The sequence below is a fragment of the Plecotus auritus genome (genome assembly GCF_963455305.1).
Source record: "Plecotus auritus genome assembly, chromosome: 4".
NCBI classification, from domain to species: domain Eukaryota; kingdom Metazoa; phylum Chordata; class Mammalia; order Chiroptera; family Vespertilionidae; genus Plecotus; species Plecotus auritus.
In genome coordinates this window covers 60,289,070-60,309,591 of record NC_137775.1, presented here as the reverse complement: position 1 = coordinate 60,309,591, position 20,522 = coordinate 60,289,070, and the positions used below count along the sequence as shown (strand labels likewise).

General features: G+C 37.4%; 1 protein-coding gene across 1 annotated transcript in view; it reads left to right on the top strand.

Moving 5' to 3' along the window:
* DOP1A (DOP1 leucine zipper like protein A) overlaps nucleotides 1–20,495 on the top strand; it is a 113,602-nt gene extending 93,107 nt beyond the window's left edge. The window contains exons 28-41 of the mRNA XM_080667086.1: nucleotides 568–672; nucleotides 4,857–4,923; nucleotides 5,076–5,220; nucleotides 5,388–5,467; nucleotides 6,566–6,675; nucleotides 6,930–7,079; nucleotides 7,226–7,287; nucleotides 8,655–8,807; nucleotides 9,840–9,976; nucleotides 11,006–11,061; nucleotides 13,802–13,966; nucleotides 16,714–16,843; nucleotides 17,924–17,983; nucleotides 19,885–20,495. Coding sequence (XP_080523212.1) covers nucleotides 568–672; nucleotides 4,857–4,923; nucleotides 5,076–5,220; nucleotides 5,388–5,467; nucleotides 6,566–6,675; nucleotides 6,930–7,079; nucleotides 7,226–7,287; nucleotides 8,655–8,807; nucleotides 9,840–9,976; nucleotides 11,006–11,061; nucleotides 13,802–13,966; nucleotides 16,714–16,843; nucleotides 17,924–17,983; nucleotides 19,885–20,190 — 1,726 coding nt within the window. The 3' untranslated portion in view covers nucleotides 20,191–20,495. The remainder of the gene's footprint in view (nucleotides 1–567; nucleotides 673–4,856; nucleotides 4,924–5,075; nucleotides 5,221–5,387; nucleotides 5,468–6,565; nucleotides 6,676–6,929; nucleotides 7,080–7,225; nucleotides 7,288–8,654; nucleotides 8,808–9,839; nucleotides 9,977–11,005; nucleotides 11,062–13,801; nucleotides 13,967–16,713; nucleotides 16,844–17,923; nucleotides 17,984–19,884) is intronic.
* The last annotated feature ends 27 nt before the right edge of the window (nucleotides 20,496–20,522 follow it).

The following is a 20,522-nucleotide window of genomic DNA, read 5'->3' as shown; positions in this document are numbered from 1 at the left end:
TATGATGGACATTATTATAAAGTTAGGTTGTATGGTGTATTAAAACTAGTTGTGACTGCCTAAAATCTAAACATAGAGGTGTTAGGGTTAAGATCAGACAGACACAAGATAATTTCTCTATAGGTGAGAGACTGTTGTTTAGGGTAGGTTAACAGGTCTCCCAAAGATGAAACAGACTCATGGATGAAGAAAAAAGAACTAGTAAAGGAGAGAAGTGGAGAGAACAGGATAGGGAGAAGGTGACTATGATGTTAGTAATTAAAATGAGATTTGAGTTGTATTTTAGTTTTGAGAGTACATGTGTTAAAAACAGGGTCTCTACAGCAAAATTTCTAGACTAATAAGTCATACTGGGTATTAAATGTATTTGATATTCTTTTTATATAACAGAAGAAAAGAGAAAGCTTTTAGGGATTTTGTTCTCTCATAGTCTATAAAAATTTAGGGAATGTTTCAGAGAAACTAGAAGGAGAATTTGTTAAAGACTGTTGGTAAAATTATAAAGAAAATTAAAGTTTACTGTGCATTTCTATATATGTATATATAAAAAACATATTTATCTTGCAGAATTCCAGTGCCCAATTTAGTGGATAGCTGGGCATCACTTTTGATCCTACTGAAAGACTCTATACAACTGAGTCTTCCAGCCCCAGGGCAGTTCCTTATACTTGGGTAAGCAATTTCACTTAAAAATATTATTTTGAATAAATGAAGAATGTTCATTGTCTTAATTGCTATATATCAGATGTTTTGGGTGACCAGGTGATCTCTACCATCTCAAAGAATTCTCAAGATATAAAACTAGATGTATAGCATGAGGCCTGTAAATAAAGGAGTGGGCAGGGATGGAGAAATCATGTTTATACATATACAAAATGTTAACGTGCTAGTGTAAAACTTACAACACTGGTTATTTCATGAGGAGAGACTGTGGATTAAAAGGGGAGGAGGTGACATGAACCAGGTCATAGTTTGATTCCCGGTCAGGGCACATGTCCGGGTTTTGGACTAAATCCCCAGTACGAGTGTGCAGGAGGTAACCAATCAGTGATTCCCATCATTGATGTTTCTATCTCTCTTTCCATCTCCCTTCCTTTCTCTGAAATCAATAAAAATATATTTAAAAAATAAAAAGGGGGCAGGGGTGAGTAGGATAGCTGAAGTGGACTGCATAGAGGAGGGTCATTTGAGTTCAAGGCCCTGAGCATAAACAGATTTAGAAAAGTCATTTTCCTGATTTATGTTACTAGTTTGTATGATATTTGATAAATTCCAGTCACCCTTGATTAACTTCAAGCACCATGATTTCATGGACATTGTTTTTTTGCTTACCATTATTCTTGGTTCACAGTAAATACTTGCTCTGTGAATGGAGATGGTAGGAACAGAAAGCCTTCTTTCTAGAAGGTTGTAGGAGACAGGAAGCAGAAGGTATATTGGGCAAGATACCTTGTCTGGTTTGGTTATAGAGTAGGGCTCAGGCAGTGGAATGGGGGATGGATGAAAAAGGAAATGGGAGCTAGATAGAGAAGCACTTTGCATTTTAGCTTAAGAAATTTGGTCTTGGGCAGGGGTGGACTGATTGTAGGTGTTAAAGAGAGACATGACTGACAAGTTAGTAGGAGGATGGATCAAAGGGGAAAGAGGATGGACTAGGAATTATGTTTCAAGTGTGAGTTAGGGAGTATGAACTATTGATGGGAGTGAAAGAACAGGACAAAGAAGAAGGAAAAGAGGTCAGCAAAGGAGATAGAAAGGCAAATAACAGAAAGTGAGAAGAAAACCAGATATATTCAGTGTTTTAAAACAAAGACGTTAAGAGGGCATAAGTAATATGAGAAAGATTAAGGAAGATGAAGATAAATAAGAGGCTATAATTATTGATGATTTGGAGAGGGTTGGTGATTTAGGGGAAAGGAGTTTGGCAAGATAGTAAGCACAGATGTGAACAGCAAAGGGTTAGAATGAGAAAGTAAGTGAAGGTTATTCTCTGAAGGTGTTTAATCATGAAAAGAAAGAAATTATGAGGTAGCAAGAGGAAATGTGATTCAAAGGTCATATTAATGGTAAGGAAGACCTGAGGACCTTAACTTGTTACTAGCAAAGATTCTGAAGTTGTACAAATCCCAGCTCCTTTACTTCTTAGCTGTGTCCCTTGGGCAGGTCATTTAACCTCTCCATCTGTAAAATGGGGATGGTAATGTGCCTGTTATAGAGTTGTTATGAGGATTAAATGAGTTAAATATTTGTTAAAATCTTAAATAGTGCCTGGCCTATTTTAGTAAGATGGTCTTCAGTAAGTGTAATGTAAGTGAAGAGTGACAGCAGATTCTAGAGAGAATCTTCTTGATAGCACCAGATTCCAGAGACAGCGGGGAAGGAATGGAAAGCATTGAATGGCACCAAGTCTAAAAGTGAGAAAGAAGGATGCATTTTCTTTAAGACATTGCCACTCAAAGGTTGACCCTTCAACTAGCAGCATTGGAATCAGCCGGGATCTTGTTAGAAATGTGGAATCATAGACTCTACACCAGACTATCCCCAATCAGAATCTTCATTTTAACAAGATTCCCACGTGATTTAGTACACACTAAAGTTTGAAAAGGACTGCTTAAGACAGAAGGGGGAAAAGAAAGGGAATAGAGTCACTTTTTCCCAACCTTTTTACATTACTTCAGTCTAATGGTGTCATTACTAGTCAATGACAGCCAATTTCACACTGAATGGATAAATTCAACCAATAGCAAAGAACTTCAATCTATTAGTCAGCCTCTGTAGCCGTGATACTGATTTAATGTATGTAATTGTGTGATTCTATATACACAGACTTACCTTCTACCCTTATTGTCCTTAAGGGAACTAGCAATTCTAGTTTGGCAGCCAATGGTGTAGAAAATTTTGAAGTGGAGGAGAAGGAAGTTGAGGGTTCTTCAGTAAGATGACCTCATGTTTCCTAGTAATTGTGGGATTGCAGTCTTCCAACAGGAAGCAGAGAGAAGGTGGAGCAACAGAGCTGAGAGCTTGAAGAGAGTGGAGTGATTAGCCTGTAGTAGCTGAGTAATGTTGACTGCCCACCCACAGTGAGCTAGAAATCCTGCTTGAGAATTTTAGGGATCAGGATGATCCCTGGATCCTCAAGCTATTTTCTAGATAAAAAAACTGAAGGGTTTTGGAGATTGAAGGTATAATAAAAAGAGCAGTGGACTTGATGTCTGCAATTCCTGGAACAGAAGTTAAGATTACCCATGTGTAAGATTTTATTTTTTAAAATACATTTTTACCGATTTCAGAGAGGAAGGGAGAGGGGAAAGAGAGATAGAAACATCAATGATGAAAGAGAATCATTGATAGGCTGCCTCCTGCACACTCCCTACTGGAGATCCAGCCCGAAACCTGGGCATGTGCCCTTGATCTGAATTGAACCTGGGACCCTTCAGTCCACAGGCCAGTGCTCTATCCACTGAGCCAAACCAGCAAGGGCCCCATGTGTATGATTTTAGTAATGAGAGATGTAACTTCTAGACATCAAACATTCTAATGAAGATTTCTGGTTCTTATATTTTAAGCTCTACTTCCAACCCTAATTTCTGTTACTTAGGTACATCAATAAACCTCTCCAAGGCTATTTTCCTATCAAGCAGTAATATCTGCCCTACCCGCCTCTGAACTATTTTAAGGCTCAAAGAGGGAATATATGTACAGTTGTTTGAATCATCACCAAATAACCCTGCTGGCTAATTTCATTAAAATTTAAGGCCATCTATAATGACTTGTAGCTTCTCCCTTACAAAATTTACTGTTTCCTCAACTACCTTTTCTTTCTCATTTCTCAGATAATGAAGGATTCTATCTGCTTCTCAGTATGTGTGTACATTGAGCATTTACACAAAAAATTGGACATGTTCGGTTATACTAGAAATTTACCTCCCTTTTTAAACTTGTGGTTGTTCATATGTTTTTTCCCAACCATTCCACTGATCCTCTAAAAAGTTCCAATTATAAAATAGAAATCAACATGAAGATTACTCTTCAATATAACTTTACATATGAGTTTGAAAATAATTATGCATATAATTTATCTTAATAAAACCAAGTCAAAATAAATATTGAGTGGAATAGCTTAGCAAACAATGGAAATTGAAACATTTTAATTTAATCTATTATATATATAATATTACATATTATATATACACATGCAGGGAAAGAACCATTTCTATGTCACAATTTAAAATTGGTGGGGTTTGGGTGTGGTATTTGTTTTTGCTTTTTGGTTGATGCATAAAACACATACAGAAAAACTTACAAATAATTAAGTATACAACTCCACAAATTATTATAAAGTAAATATACTAGTGTATAATAACAAGTCTAAATTAAGAAATAAAACACCATATGTCCCCTAAGGTCCCCTCCCAATTACTATCCTTTCCCTTCTCCCCAAAGATAACCACTATTCTGACTTCTAACACCACAGATAAATTTTGCTCGGTTTTTGAACGATAAGTATACCTTTTATTTTGTGTCTGCTTCCTTCACACATTGGTGAGATTGGTCCATGTAATTTCATGTAGTTATTTATTCATGTTCATTGCTGTTTAGTATTTCATTGTATGAATATGCCACAGTATATCTCTGTTGCTGGACATTTTTGTTCTCTCCAGTTTTTGGCTTTTTGCAAATAATGCTATTATGCAAACATCCTTGGACATATCTTTTCATGGCATATGATACAATATATATATTCATTAAACATACAAAATAGAAATTGAGGCCACAAAGTCACTTGCTCACTGTGAGAAATTAGATTGCATCATTTTCTTTAATATTTCCTGTTTGTTTTGTTTTGGCTCCTTTAGGGTTCTGAATGAGTTTATTATGAAAAACCCTAGTTTGGAAAATAAAAAAGACCAAAGAGACCTTCAGGTAAGGCATTCTGAATTGAGGACTATTGCCCAAAGTCTGTTTCTCAGTGTCCTCAACACTGAAATGGGAAGGTCAAATAACGTTGTCTACGAAGTTTCATGTGCCTGTATATAAGTAAATATATTTATAGTGGTTTTTCCTTGTTTCTTTAGGATGTGACTCATAAAATAGTGGATGCAATTGGTGCAATTGCTGGTTCTTCTTTGGAACAGACAACATGGCTACGCCGGAATCTTGAAGTTAAGCCTTCTCCCAAAATAACGGTGGATGGAACCACTCTGGAATCTGATGTTGAAGGTATTGATATCAAACATTTAGGCTTATATGTGTAGGTGTATATTCACTAAGAAAGCATTGCAGCTATTACTAGAAATACCATAAAATCATCCCCTTTCCCTCGTATTTAGCAGGCAGCTTTCTTAGTGGGAAAAGATCTAACTTTACCTGCATCTTCTCTTATTTAGATATGTTATCACCTGCACTGGAAACCTCAAACATAACTCCTTCTGTATATAGTGTTCACGCACTGACATTACTTTCCGAGGTAAATATTATTAAGTTTTGTTTTTTGTTGTTGTTTTTTTTTTTTAAATATATTTTATTGATTTTTTTTACAGAGAGGAAGAGAGGGATAGAGAGCTAGAAACATCTATGAGAGAGAGACATCGATCAGCTGCCTCCTGCACGCCCCCCACTGGGGATGTGCCCGCAACCCAGGTACATGCCCTTGACCGAAATTGAACCTGGGACCCTTCAGTCCGCAGGCCGATGCTCTATCCACTGAGCCAAACCGGTTAGGGCAATATTATTAAGTTTTTTAAAATGAACTTTCAAAGTAAAAAGTTTCACAAATATTAGCAAGTAATTCTTAGAGTTTTTAATTTGAAAAGTCATTTTGTACTTATAGAAATCACTGTATACAATAAAGTTTGAATTTGTATTCAGGTTATTTAGTTTTTTAAATATTAGTGATAATAACCTTAGATTTTTGCTCACCTTCCCAAATACTATTTTTTAGAAGTGTACTTTTTATAAAAAGATAAGTGCTTTGTATCATAGTATGGTAGGGAGGGGTAGAGATGATATAATGATGCTTGCCACTATAAAGTATTTTACAGTATACCAAACATTTTCATATGCATCCTCTGACATGCTCTTTTTTATATCCTGTTATATAGTCTTGCAGGTCATTTTTGTTCCCCCTTTTAGATGTGGATACTGAGCTTCACAAAGATTAGAGCAATATGATAAAAATCAAATAGCTATTAATTGACAGAGTTGGGACTTGAGTATCTGAGTTCATTTGGTTGTTTTTACCCCAAGCCCCCTTTAACCAGGTCAGGAAAAGAGAATACTGAGTTTCTAGTCTTAAATTTACTATTTACTCACATTAGAAGGACCTTGACCTCTCTTTTTCTGTACTTCCCTATCTCAGTTAGAGATAGTAAAATTTGTCCATATTTATATATCCTATAGTAATAATGGACAAAAAAGCAAATAGTATGAAACTATTCATATAAAAATGGCTTAGGGAGATCTTATTTTAGATTTTTCTAATTTTAAGGTATTGTAGGTTTTTTCTTAAAGATGAAAATCATCTCCGAATGCTCTTGGATTATACTCCACTTTTTTATTTTTTTAGGTTTTGGCTCATCTTTTGGATATGGTTTTCTATAGTGATGAAAAAGAACGAGTTATTCCTTTACTTGTAAATATTATGCATTATGTTGTGCCCTACCTCCGAAATCACAGGTACTATTATTATTTAAGTAGATTTCTTAGTTAATTCATAGCTCATTGAAAGCAAATTAATTCCTTTATTGCCATTATTTGAATTACCACAAAATGACATTATTTTTACCTTGAATTATAATGATTAAAAATTTTCTCTTATGGTGCTTTCTGTTTCCTATCATTGTTTTAGGTAACTGTGAACATTAATGAATAACTTACTATGATGATTAAAATGATAACATATAGGTTAAGGTAGTTTTCCTTCCTCCTAGTGCACATAATGCCCCTAGTTACCGAGCCTGTGTCCAGCTGCTCAGCAGCCTTAGTGGGTATCAGTACACCCGGAGAGCCTGGAAAAAAGAAGCCTTTGACCTCTTTATGGATCCCAGTTTCTTTCAGATGGATGCCTCTTGTGTTAATCAGTAAGTCATTGTCTAGCTTTTATTCAACATGATAATGCATCTCATAAAGTCTGTTGAAATTAATTACTGTCCTGCAAAGGAGAACACTTTTTAATAATGATAACAACAAAATCTTAATTACATATCTTAATCCTTGTCTTTTTCAGTTGGAGAGCAATTCTGGACAATCTGATGACACATGATAAGACAACATTTAGAGATTTGATGAGTGAGTATTATGGGATGACAACCTAAGCAATGTCTTTCCTGTATATAATCTATTCTTATTTATTTTGCTCTTTTTAGACACTACTGGTTATACATAGCTCTTTGTCAAGTTATACTTAGTACCCTATAGGAATATAATATTAAAACTCAAAGGGGACAACATAGTGATAACTAATAAGTAAAACTATTTGACCATGTGTCTGTAAATTGTTTCCTTAGACCACAGCATAGAACCTAGCACATAGTAAGTACTCAATAAGTAATTGTTAAAGAAATGAAAGAGTGATATTTTATCTGAAGAAAAAGGATCTTTAAAAATGTTTTTAAGTTTGGAAGTTACTAAGCAAATGACCTTAAATAGCAGTAGATTTGGGTGAGTCTGTATGATTCTGCATAAGTTCTTAAACACAAACTACAGTCCCCCCTCCAGAAAATAAAGGAGCAGCATATTCTTGCTTCTCTATTCTTCACTGCATTGTTTTAAGGTTCAGATTCATCCAGTCAACAAATATTTATTAAAAGACAAAGATGGGGCAGGCATTATCCTAACCTTAGTCACATAAATAAGATTATTTTTGGGAATAAGTAAGAAGTTGTGAAGGAAATAGAGCAATGCAATAGATTTTAAATAACAGCTAAAGAGCTCATATTTGAGGTGAAACTAAAGAAACCATGAGATGTCCTAGGGGCAGAGTATTTCAGGCACAGAAACAAAAATTATAAAAGCCTTGGGTGGGAATGAGCTTGGTGAGTTCAAGGAAAAGCAAGCAAAGACAGTGTGATTGCAGAAGAGTGAGCAGGGGATGAGTGACAAGACATAAGGAAGGAGAGCAAGGTAGGCCAGGCCAGAAATTAGGGAGATGGCATAAAATGTTAAAGGGTTTATAAAATGGCATTGTTAGTAATCTTACCGTCAGAAACTTATAGCTCTAAATTTTCTGTCTCTCCATATCACAGCTCCTACACAAATCTGGCTTGTGTATGTTGGATCTGTTTGCCAATCCCTCTGCCCCAGAGAGAAGCCCAAGTTCTCTACCTTAGGTTCCTTCCACTCTTTTTTTTTTTTTTAAATATATTTTATTGATTTTTTAGAGAGAGGAAGGGAGAGGAATAGAGAGTCAGAAACATCGATGAGAGAGAAACATCCATCAGCTGCCTCCTGCACACCTCCTATTGGGGATGTGCCCACAACCAAGATACATGCCCTTGACCGGAATCAAACCTGGAACCTTTCAGTTCGCAGGCCGACGCTCTATCCACTGAGCCAAACCAGTTAGGGCCTTCCACTCTTGATCTAGCCATTTTTAAAAACAAATAATGACCTGGCTGACTATATCACAACCTCTCTCACATGCTTTCTGTTTTCAGCTCGTGTGGCAGTGGCTCAAAGTAGTTCGCTTAATCTCTTTGCAAACCGGGATGTGGAGCTAGAGCAGAGAGCTATGCTTCTCAAAAGATTAGCATTTGCTATTTTTAGTAGTGAAATTGACCAGTACCAGAAATATCTTCCAGATATACAAGGTAAGTAGTGGAAACTATTTTATTTACCTTCCAAACTGGAGGGCTTTTTGCTTCTTAGAAAATACTTTCCCTAAGTTGTAATATGGGATAAAACATACCAAGTATAGGTAGATGAAAAATGTTGTAGAATTAGAAATTCATTCTATTGAAACAATAAAAAATATCACTAGTATGTAAAAGCAATCACTGAGTTTGTAGAATGTTTGTAAAGTAGTTCCTTTTGTTATTTGACTCACATTTCCTAGGGATTCATATTTGAGGATGAGGTGTAAGACTATTTTGCTGTGGGCAGTATTATTAGCATTTTTAAATTGTGGATAAGGGGTCATATACCTTTAAGCAGAGGACCAAAATACAGGCAGAGCCGGGAAATTTTGGCTGGATGTAACATTTCAAGGTCTGTAGTCTAGGGTCAGGGTATGGAGTGAATAAGGTTTTGGTAAACCTTCATGAAGGATGTCAGTGCACTTAATGCACCAGGGGATGAACTTGCCCCGGGGTAAAATTGTTTGCTGCTCTGTCAGTGTGCTTGTGCAGCCACCAGCCACCAGCCACAGCAGCTGGCCTGGGGACTGGGCTGGCATGACAGTTGCCATCTCCTCAGTGAAATTATTTCTCTCTCTCAGAAGATAAGTAACTCCTTCCTGACCCCTTGTATCTGAAGTCACATATACAGCACCTACACTGTTGTGCTGTTGTTCTAAAGTCAACTAGATCAGGGCTACTCAGTGGACCTGTATAGACATTTACAGTAAGCATTTTTTAACATTTTAACAATTTGACAGAATCTGTTGATTCTAAGAAGAAGAAAATGGCATTTGTATTTTTATATCTTTTTCTTTGATTTTTCTAATAATTCATTTTTATTATAGTTTACAAAAGTATCAAACTGCAGCATATTAGAAATTTTGTAAAGAGTTGGTCCTTCACCACAGAGAGTTTGAGCAAAACTAGACTAGATTATATAGAAAAGTTTTATATTAAAATGATTCTAGTTATTTAGGTATTGACCGTTTGCTGCATTTCTTTCAGAGAGATTAGTGGAGAGTCTCCGTTTGCCCCAAGTGCCAACTCTTCACTCTCAAGTGTTCCTCTTCTTCAGAGTGTTGCTTTTAAGAATGTCTCCACAACATCTTACCTCGCTCTGGCCTACCATGATTACAGAACTTGTGAGTTCATTTTTGTTTAGTCAATTTATAATAAATTGTAGAGCACCGCAGGTAGTGTCAACATGCTTACTATATAAAAACTAATTTTGAAAGAGACTTGAACTCTAGTTAAGCCTTTTTCTGACAATTTTAACATTTGAAAATAGTAAAACAAGTCAGATTACCTCTCCATTGGCTTAAACTTCCTAATATACAGCATTAATATTAGCTACTTGTAAATTGTTACTTTGTCTGATCTGGTTTAATTCAATCTCTTCTACACTAAATGTTTAACTTTGTCCCAGCTGCCAGGCCTGGTTCCCACCTGTGGCAGCACCTCTAGAGCGATGAGAGGTGGTGTAGCTGTATTTAAATGGACTGACATAAGGCACGTACTCACTCTAAAATGCAGCACTTGCTCTAGTTAAGCTGGCTTCAGAGAGACTTTTTTTTCATAACGATTTTGAAAACTCCCAAACAGTGAACCTTCCCCCTACACTAATCCATTTCTCTCCCCAAACCATACCCTGTCACCCTCATCTGAGTGATTTGGGGAGTTGGGGAAAGGGAGATGAATAAAGAAAGGGAAAGGAATGCACAACTCTGACAACCCAGCATTTACAATTTCCCCAAAAAGAAATTGGTTTTAATATTTTTCCTTTTTTATTAACTGTAACTCTATTCCATATTCATCCAAACCAAAAGCATACCTTCATCTCAACTCTGCCAAATGATTAGCAAGGCTCTGTGGTAAAGATCCTGAAATTGTTTCCTAAAATTAGTGGGGTTTTATTTATTGTCGAAAGTATTACAGATATCCCTCTTTCTCCCCCAATTGACCCCCTCAACCCCACCCCCTCCTCATGCCTTTACCACACTATTATCTGTGTCCATGGGTTATGCATATATGCATACAAGTTCTCTGATTAATCTCTTCCTGCCCCCCCTAAAATTTGTTTTTAAGTTAATGAAAATGTAGCCTAAAGATAACTTGAAAGGATTAAATATCCAGTTTGAAAAAACATTTAACATTTATTCCACGGTCTTCAGGTACAGGTATTTTTACTGATGGAGCAGGAACTCACTGCTGATGAAGATATTTCACGGTAATATGTAATTCATTTCAATATATTCTTGACAATGTTTAGTATCCTAAAATCATCCAGAATGTTACTTTAAACTAGGAGAATACAGATACTGTTTTATCTAAGTACTTAATATACAGGGTGGGGCAAAAGTAGGTTTACAGTTGTTCATATGGAAAATGGTCTACACTAATAAAAGAGAAAGATGCAAATTGACTGTACCTTTGCGATGACCACCAGCCAATCAGGAGTGAGTATGCAAATTAACCCAACAAAGATGGTGGGTTAATTTGCATATACAGGTGCCGAGCGGCCGGGGGCAGGACACTTGCACCACGCTGGCGTTCTGCACTGCCCCAGCTGCTCCAGGCCTCTGGGCAGTGTGGGAAGGTGGAAAGGTGGCTGCAGCTGGAGCGAAGGCAGTGCCGGCAGCCAGGGGAAGGAAGGCCCATTCTTGCACGAATTTTCATGCATCAGGCTTCTAGTATAATAATAAATAATAATACAAGAATATTGCACTCACAACTGTAAACCTACTTTTGCCACACCCTGTGTTTAGTCTGTTCCTATTTACTTGATCATATCCTATCTAATAAAAGAGTAATATGCAAATTGACCATCACTCCAACATACAAGATGGCTGCCCCCATGTGGTCAAAGATCCTGCCCCCATGTGGACACAAGATGGCCACCAGAAGATGGCCAGCAGGGGAGGGCAGTTGGGAAGGACCAGGCCTGCAAGGGAGGGCAGTTGGGAGGGACCAGGTCTGCAAGGGAGGGCAGTTGGGGGCGATCAAGCCTGCAGGGAAGGGCAGTTAGGGGTGACCAGGTCCGGCAGGGGAGGGCAGTTAGGGGTAAACAGGCTGGCAGGGGAGCAGTTAGGCATCTGATCAGGCTGGCAGGGGAGTGGTTAGGGGGTGATCAGGCTGGCAGGCAGAAGCGGTTAGGGGCAATCAGGAAGGAAGGCAGGCGAGTAGTTGGGAGCCAGCAGTCCTGGACCGTGAGAGGGATGTCCGACTGCCCATTTAGGCCCAATCTAAACGGGCAGTCAGACATCCCTCGAGGGGTCCCAGATTGGAGAGGGTGCAGTCTGGGCTGAGGGACACACACCCCCGTGCACGAATTTCGTGCACTGGGCCTCTAGTTTGGATCTATTTTCACTTGTTCCTGAAGTACTTTGGACTGGATTAAACTATCAGAATTCATGGCCTTTGGCCTCTAGACACAAATTTTGTTTAAAGTTATATAATAGTGTTTCAGCTACATGAGCCATTTTGGTTTTGGTAGGTCAGATCTTGGCCATAACACATGCAACAAAATGTATTATGGGATGTAACCTGTCACTAAATTATTCATATGTCCAGATCTTCCAGATGATCTCACTTCAATGTATTATAATTTTACTAGAGACCTGGTGCACAAAATTCGTGCATGGGGGGGAGGGTCCTTCAGCCCGGCTTGCACCCTGTCCAATCTGGGACCCCCTCAGGGGATGTCTGCCTGCCTCTCGCAATCCAGGACCACTGGCTCCTAACCCCTCTGCCTGCCTGATCGCCCCTAACTGCTCCCCTACTGGCCTGATCGCCCCTAACTGCTAACCCTGCTGGCCTGATCTCCCCTAACCACCTCTTCCTTGCCCCGCACCTGGAACCCGGGCTTCCCTCCCTCTGGCCAGCTGCAGGCACCCAGGACCCAGGCTGGCTTCACCTGGGTGGGCCGCTTTGCTTGAGCCGCAGGCACTGGCACCCTGGACCGCAGGGCAGGCAGCTTGTCCCTCTCCCGGGCTGCAGGAGCAGGTGCAGCCGTTGGCGCCCGGGACCGCAGGGCAGGTGGCTTGTCCCTCTCCCGGGCCGCAGCCTGGCTGGTCCCCATTCCTCTCTTGCAAGCTCATTTGTGCCTGGCTGGTCCCTATTCGTCTCTTGCGAGCTCATTTGTGCCTGGCTGGTCCCCATACCTCTATCCCGTGTTGAGTGTCTGAGCTGTTACAGCGTGAACGTGTGAGGGCATGACAACCATTTGCATATTAGCTCTTTATTATATAGGATTCTTCTTAGTAGAGGCAATTCATTGTATGACTAAATATAATTTATTTTTATTTATATAGGGATTTTTGTACAAATTAAGTTTATAAATTTAAAATTTCCTTTAAGACCATTATGTCTTTTAAGTTTTTTTTATATATATTTTATTAATTTTTACAGAAAGGAAGGGAGAGGGATAGAGAGCCAGAAACATTGATCAGCTGCCTCCTGCACACCTCCTCCTGGGGATGTGTCCACAACCAAGGTACATGCCCTTGACCGGAATCGAACCTAGGACCTTTCAGTCCCCAGGTCGACGCTCTATCCACTGAGCCAAACCAGTCAAGGCTAAGACCATTATGTCTTGAGTATATTTTATTCTTTTGCAGTGCATGACTTATGAAAGAGTTCCCCGTACTAATAACTGTATTTGTTTTTATAGAAAGTCCTTCCCAACCCCTTGCAGAACAACACTGAGTTGTAGAGAGGTCTCTTGGTTTTAAAACTTTTGGGTGTAACATAGTAATTCTGTACTATTTTTATGTTAATAAAATTTAAAGAACAAAAGGTAATGTTTTGTTTGAGACCAGTTAAATTATAGTCATAACCTTGCTTAGTAAGTACAGGTACTTACATTTTCAAATGATTATGAAAAGTGCTAGTTGGCACTTCAAGGTTTTCCAGGAATTACCTGTTAGTAAACAGGTCTAGCTACTGACAGCACTGTCTCCTGCTCACAGGACCTCAGGTCCCTCTGTGGCTGGTCTGGAGACAACCTACACAGGCGGCAATGGCTTTTCTACTTCGTATAACAGCCAGCGTTGGTTAAACCTCTATCTCTCTGCTTGCAAATTTTTGGATTTGGCCCTGGCATTGCCCTCTGAAAATCTTCCTCAGTTTCAGATGTAAGTAAAAGCAAGGATGTTTTAAATGGATATTCTGAAAATGCATTTGCTTTGGTTACTGATATGTAAGACTAATTTAAAAGTTTTTTGTTTAAGTTGAAATATTTTTATTGAAGTATAATTCTTTTGAGGGATGGGGGAACAGATTTAATGGAAGTAAATTATTTCTGTGGATATATTAAAGTTAACAGACCATTCAGTCAACAAATTGAATGCCCCCTGGATGTGAAACAGTGGGGAACATGACTCATCAGCTTCAAGTCCAGTGAAAGAGACATAAACACATGATGATTTGATAGCAAATGTGATCCAAGATGCTGTGAGACCACACCACAGTGACTGCTCTTGCCTTTGAGGGTCAGGCAGGCCATGAGGGCAGTTTTGTACTGAGGTGGTGAAGAGTGAGGGTTGAGGGGAGGTGCATGTGTGAAGACTTAGAAAGGATGGACTTGGTGTGTTGGAAATATTGAAAGATTTGTATTGCTGGAGCAGAACGTTGAAAGAAGAGGCCAGAATGGGACTGCATTATGAATTATATAGCCTTGTAAGCTATCATTAGAGAATTTGCACTTTACCCTAAGGACAGTGGGAAGCCTCTCAAGCATATTAAGGAATGAAGTGCTGTTATCAGGTCAGGCTTGCATTTTAGAAATTTTACTGTGGCTGTAGTTTGAAGAAAGGACTGGAGATGGGCAAGACTGGAATGGAGGCTGTTTTATTCCAGATGAGAGAGAACTGCACTAGAGATGGCAGAGGGGAATAGGGAGAAAACTGATGTAAGTTATAACAATGCCTTATTCGTAAGCATTCAATATTTAATTATGGTTTCTCACATTTAAATTTTTAATAGGCAAACTATATAAGATAGTTTCATCAAAATAGAGCTAAGATAATTTGAGAATTTATCCACATGATCAAATATGTTTTTATATATTCTGGAATAGAATATTAAAATAAAGATATCAGGATCTTTCTATATTTGAATATTCTTAAATCTCCAAAAACTATTTCACAAGTTTACTTTTTATTAAATGTATTGGTAAGAACTGTAAACTACTTTTAAATTAGTTTTTTTTTTTTTTTTTTTTTTTTGCATTTGAAAGCCATATACATCTATTTCTTGATGAATTTCAGCGGTTGGGTATCTGTTAAACTGATGTTACTCCCAAAGAAATTCAGAAAAGGACAATAAGTAGAACTGTAGGAAAGTGGCCAAAATTAATTAGGATGCTTATCTTCATAAGGATGATAGAAACTATACTCTTCAGGGCTTGAGGAAGAACATTAAGTAGTATGCTTATGGTATTGACTTTTTAGCTTCCATGATGAGAACCAAAATGAGTCTATCCTCTTGTCAAGATACAATTAGTAGAAAGGGATGAAATATCTCTAGTAGTAACTACCGTTTTTAAAAAAGTACTAGGTCTTTTAAAAAAAATCTGTATAAAAGCAGTAAGAGTAACATGGGGATTTATCTTAAAAGAGTAAATAACTTTCTAAGCATGACATGTATTTCAGACATTCAAAATATTTGATAATTTACATACAAAATTAAGTGTATGGCTAAAATATATCATGTTTAAAAGGCAGCAATGAGTTGGGAAGAGATATTTGCAGTGTATATGATAAAAGTCCAACTCGCTTTATTGTAGAAGTCAGTAACCTAACAGAAAAATGGGTCAGTGAGAGATTAGTAGTTCATAGAAAAGGAATGGTTTCTCAACATAGGAAAAGGTGCTCAGACATACTTGTAAGAGAAATTCCAATTAAAGTTATAAACATCAGAATGGTCTTTATTATTATTAATAGAAACATTCTTATTCTTGTTGGAAGTATACACTGAAATACTGTCCAGTTGCTCTCCAAAGAGATTATATTTACAAAAATTCAAAATACATATTCTCAGTAAACCAGTAATTCTACTACACCCAAGAATTTAGCCGACCACTGCACTCTCAGGTGTGCACAAAATCTACGGCATATAAGGGTGTTCATTATGATACTTTTTGTAAAAGCAAGAAACTGGACAAATCTTAGAGAATGGTTAAATCAGTACCTTCCACTGAGTGCTGTTAAAAAGGATGGAGTTTTATATGATAACATTTCCAAGATAAATAATTCAACCAAAATAAGAAGCAATCCTCTTTTGTTTTAAAAAGGAGGGCTGTAAGAGTATGTGCTCTTTTCTACATAAACTCCAGATAGATACACAAGACGAGCGATATTGATGGGTCCTACAGTGGGAGGCAGACTCTCTTTGGTATGCCCTTTTGTATTGTTTGACTTTTTTCCACATTCAGGTATTAATTTTACTTATTAAAGACTAAAATAAAAAATACAAAGGGAGGTATGAAAATGTCCTACTTAAATTATTTGCCCTTTGCCCCCTCACTCTGTAGTTAGGGAACATTTGGCCAAGTATATGGTGGAAATTTTGCCTATTAATGAGGATGGAAACATTTGTTAAGGACTTCCTTTGTGCTCATGAAAAAAAATAGTGATGAGCACTTTACAAGTTTACACATTCATTTACTTGTTACAATTCTATGAGATAGTTAACAGTATCTATATTTACCGATAAAGGCTCAGGTTAAGAAACATGCCCAAGGTGATGGCTACAAGGGCATAGCTGCATTTGAATTTGTGAAAGTGGTGGGGATTTGATCTTTCTACTCTATTTATGTGACGTGTCTTAGATGGCACAAGTCTGTTCCTAATATTGATGGGTATCATTCTTCTACACATAGGTACCGATGGGCCTTTATTCCAGAAGCCTCAGATGATTCCGGTTTGGAAGTCAGAAGGCAAGGCATACATCAACGAGAGTTTAAACCTTATGTAGTACGACTGGCAAAACTTCTTCGAAAAAGGGCAAAGGTATTACACTTCTTTTAAATTTTAGTGTAAGATAGAATTTATAAAACATATTGTGTTATGAACTTTACCATATATTTTTCATTACACATCAGATTAATTAGAAATCTTGACCCAAGAAAATAGTAAAGTTGACCCTTGAACAATGTAAGGGTTAGGGGTACCAACACTCCCCCTGCCCAGTTGAAAATCCATGTATACCTTTTGACTCCCCAAACCTGAACTACTAATAGCCTACTGTTGACCTTACCAATAATGTAAACAGTCGATTAACACATATTCTGTATGTTACATGAATTATGTACTGTATTCTTACAATAAAATAAACTAGCTAAAAGAAAATTTTAAGAAAAATCATAAGGATAATAAATTTACAGCATTTATTGAAAAAAAAAAAAAACCTGTATAGAAGTGTACACATATAGTTCAAACCTGTAGTTGTTCAAGGGTCAGTTGTAATGAATTTACCATGCTCATCCGTGAGCCTTTGTTACAAATCTTTTATTTTGCCTTCAAGAATTTACAAATTAAATTGTACAATTTGGGAATTTTGAGTTCTAGTCTTCAGAATGTGCTTTGAGTGCTCAGAAATTTTCCAGTCTTCTGGGGTCCCCTACTCAGGCAGTAGCTCCTAAACCACTTTCTACAAACTATAGAAAATGGAATGGAGGAAAATGATTAAAAAGGAGGTTGTACTTGAAGGATTTAAAATCAAGTTATTTCTTTAGGGACCAAGTAAAAGGGAAGAGCCAAAGATGAAAGTTGAGTCCAGAGTTTAGGGTAGGAGTTAATTACTTCCACTTTGATATCACAGGTTTGAAAAAAATATTCATGATAGCAAATCCAGAAGCAAGGTGACTATATGACCCCTAGACACATGTACTCTGTCATCCTTGCATGTCATTATTGAGCATTTTCATAAGATTTCTCCCTTATCTAAGGGATAGATATGACAGTCTTATCCCACAGAGTAAGAAAACAGTTTTGATTGGAAAGCATTCCCAAAACACTTTAGACAAGGCCTTCATGGCCAAGCACTTTTCATGGAACAAAGGCTATGAGTTCTCCTCTTTCCTTCCACAGGACAAGGAGGAGGACTTTAAGACAGTGATTTTGGAGGGATTGGAGATGACCAAGCATCAGGTGAGGGTGGCTTTTTGATGCTTGTAATATGGCAGCAAACGTTGCCACATCTGTACCAAATATTGAGACACAAACCCAGGTCTGAATTTCAACCATTACAACAGAGTTAAAAAGGAAGGAAGTCTTTCTTCAAGTATAGATTGGCGAAGTGAAAGGGGAAACCGTTTGTATGGAAACGTGTTTGACTTTTTAATTTTACTTATTATTGAGGAAGGTGATTCTGATTAAGAAGAGCAAAACTCAAACAAATTCTTCTTGGTCAAGCGCTTAGTTGAGTCCCTCTCTTAAAGGTACATCTGGACAGGAACATAAACAAAAGGTTAACCTTAGTTCTCTTACATTGGAAAATATTTATGTACAGGGATCAAATATATTATTCATTTTACTTTACGCTCTAATTACTATGGAATTGTAGTTTAATTTAGGGAACTAAAGGTCGTATGGTCAGCCAACTAATGGTAGTCAATGCTGTGAAAATCAGTCCTGGGACTGTCATTAAAGCAAGTGTTATAGTTAAGAGAAAGGGAGATGGTTTTTTAAAAGTGTATTTTTATTGTTTACAGAGAGGGAGAGAGAGAGAATCATTGATAGGCTGCCTCCTGCACACTTCACACTGGTGATCGAGCCCACAACTCAGGCATGTGCTCAACCACTGACCCACACCATCTAGGCAGGAAGATGATTTTTTATAGCCTATAATTGAGACTGGAGGCTAAATCACTGCTAACATACAATAACTAAGAGATAGCTGGGATTTTTCTGGCCATGAAGAATTAGATGATCTTTTTTTGTTTACATAGTCTTCTGTTTTAACTTAAATCTTTTTTCCTTTCTCAGGACTTTATTTTTAAATTAGCAAACAAATCTGTGAGCACACACAAGAAAATGAACTGGATTTTGCATCTCCTTTCTCCACTAGGAAACTAGTGACATTAAAATATTAGGTAGATACAAGTTTTTTGGCAATATCTGATCTTGTAACTAATATGACAGATTGTAATTCTGTTTCCTTAGTTCTACTTGATTTTTCCTTTTTTTCTCCTCCAGTTTAGTGTTTTTCATATCTTTGAATCTGCCTAAGTTCAAACATCTTTAGTTCTTATAACTTTTTTCAGACATACTGATATCTAACAGCTGTGTTTGTATATTTAGTGGCTTTTCAAATTAGTTTCTTAGTACACAGATGGTCTTGTGTTTATTTAGTTGACAGAATTTTTACATACGTACATTTTCATTTGACTTTACTGCTGCAAGATAGAGTCCCCCATTTTACAGAGGAAACTTTCTGTATCTTGCCCAAGGATACACAGTAAGTAAATGGCAGAGCTAGGACACTAACCTGGATATTTTTACTCCAGTTCCAGCTCTCCTCCCCACATTGTTTAGCACAACACAAACAGTCTCCCAAGGGTTCCTTTCCTTTCTCTGTGCTGATAATTACTTTGGATCCTGCTACCATCTTGCGGCAAGTTTAAGCCACTTGGCTAATAGGGAATTGAGTTACTAATGGTAAAATGTACTAGTATAAGAATCTTTGTCTCCTCCTGGCCTTCTGTGACCTAGTCCTTGGTTACATTAGTGGGAGTCCAGAAATCTGGGAGCTTTTTGAGTATATGCAAAGCACAAAATAAACTTTTAATATTTCACTCTCCCTAAACCAATTCTATTAAGCTTCTTTATGCATTCTAGTTGAAAAATGTAACCAGTGTTTGACTGCTCTATATTCACTTAATAACTGGTATCAAAAGGCCTCAGAAGCAAGAATCTTAATCAAGTCTACAATGAAGATGTAATATCATCAATTGTATTTGTTTAACTGTTTATTGATTGATGTTTATTCCTTTTTAAGTATTCTCATGTACTACATCTGTTAATAACAATTCCCTTTTTGTTTTCTGCAGAAAAATCCAGAGGAAGACAACTCAGGGAGAACATTAGGTTGGGAGCCTGGGCGCTTGCTGCTCACCATCTGTACTGTGCGCAGTATTGAGCAGCTCCTGCCATTCTTCAATGTACTCAGTCAAGTCTTCAACAGCAAAGTCACTAGCCGATGTGTGGGACACTCAGGGAGCCCTGTCCTCTACTCAAACACTTTCCCTAATACGGACCTGAAACTGGAAAACCACAAATCATTTTCCAGCAAAGCCAGGCAAAAAATAGAAGAGATGGTAGAAAAAGATTTCCTGGAAGGAGTGATAAAAACTTGAGCACCACAAGTGGTTCCATTTAGTTTAAATGTAAATGTAATCATTTAAAACAAACATTACTCTGAGTTCTACAGTTTCTCTTTTTTTTTTTTTTTTTTTGTATGTAACAAAACACATTTCAGGTTGTATTTAATTTAAGTATTTGTAAATAAGAGCAAATGTCTGAATGTGGCCTGGATCACGTTTAAATATTGTTGGCTCATATTGATTATGGTGCCTAAGAGAGATCTATATATGCATATATAGTTCATTGTTTTACTGTCCTGTCTTAAACCTGCAAAATACACACTGCACATTTTTTTCTATTGGCGTCAAGATTGGTTTAATTTAGA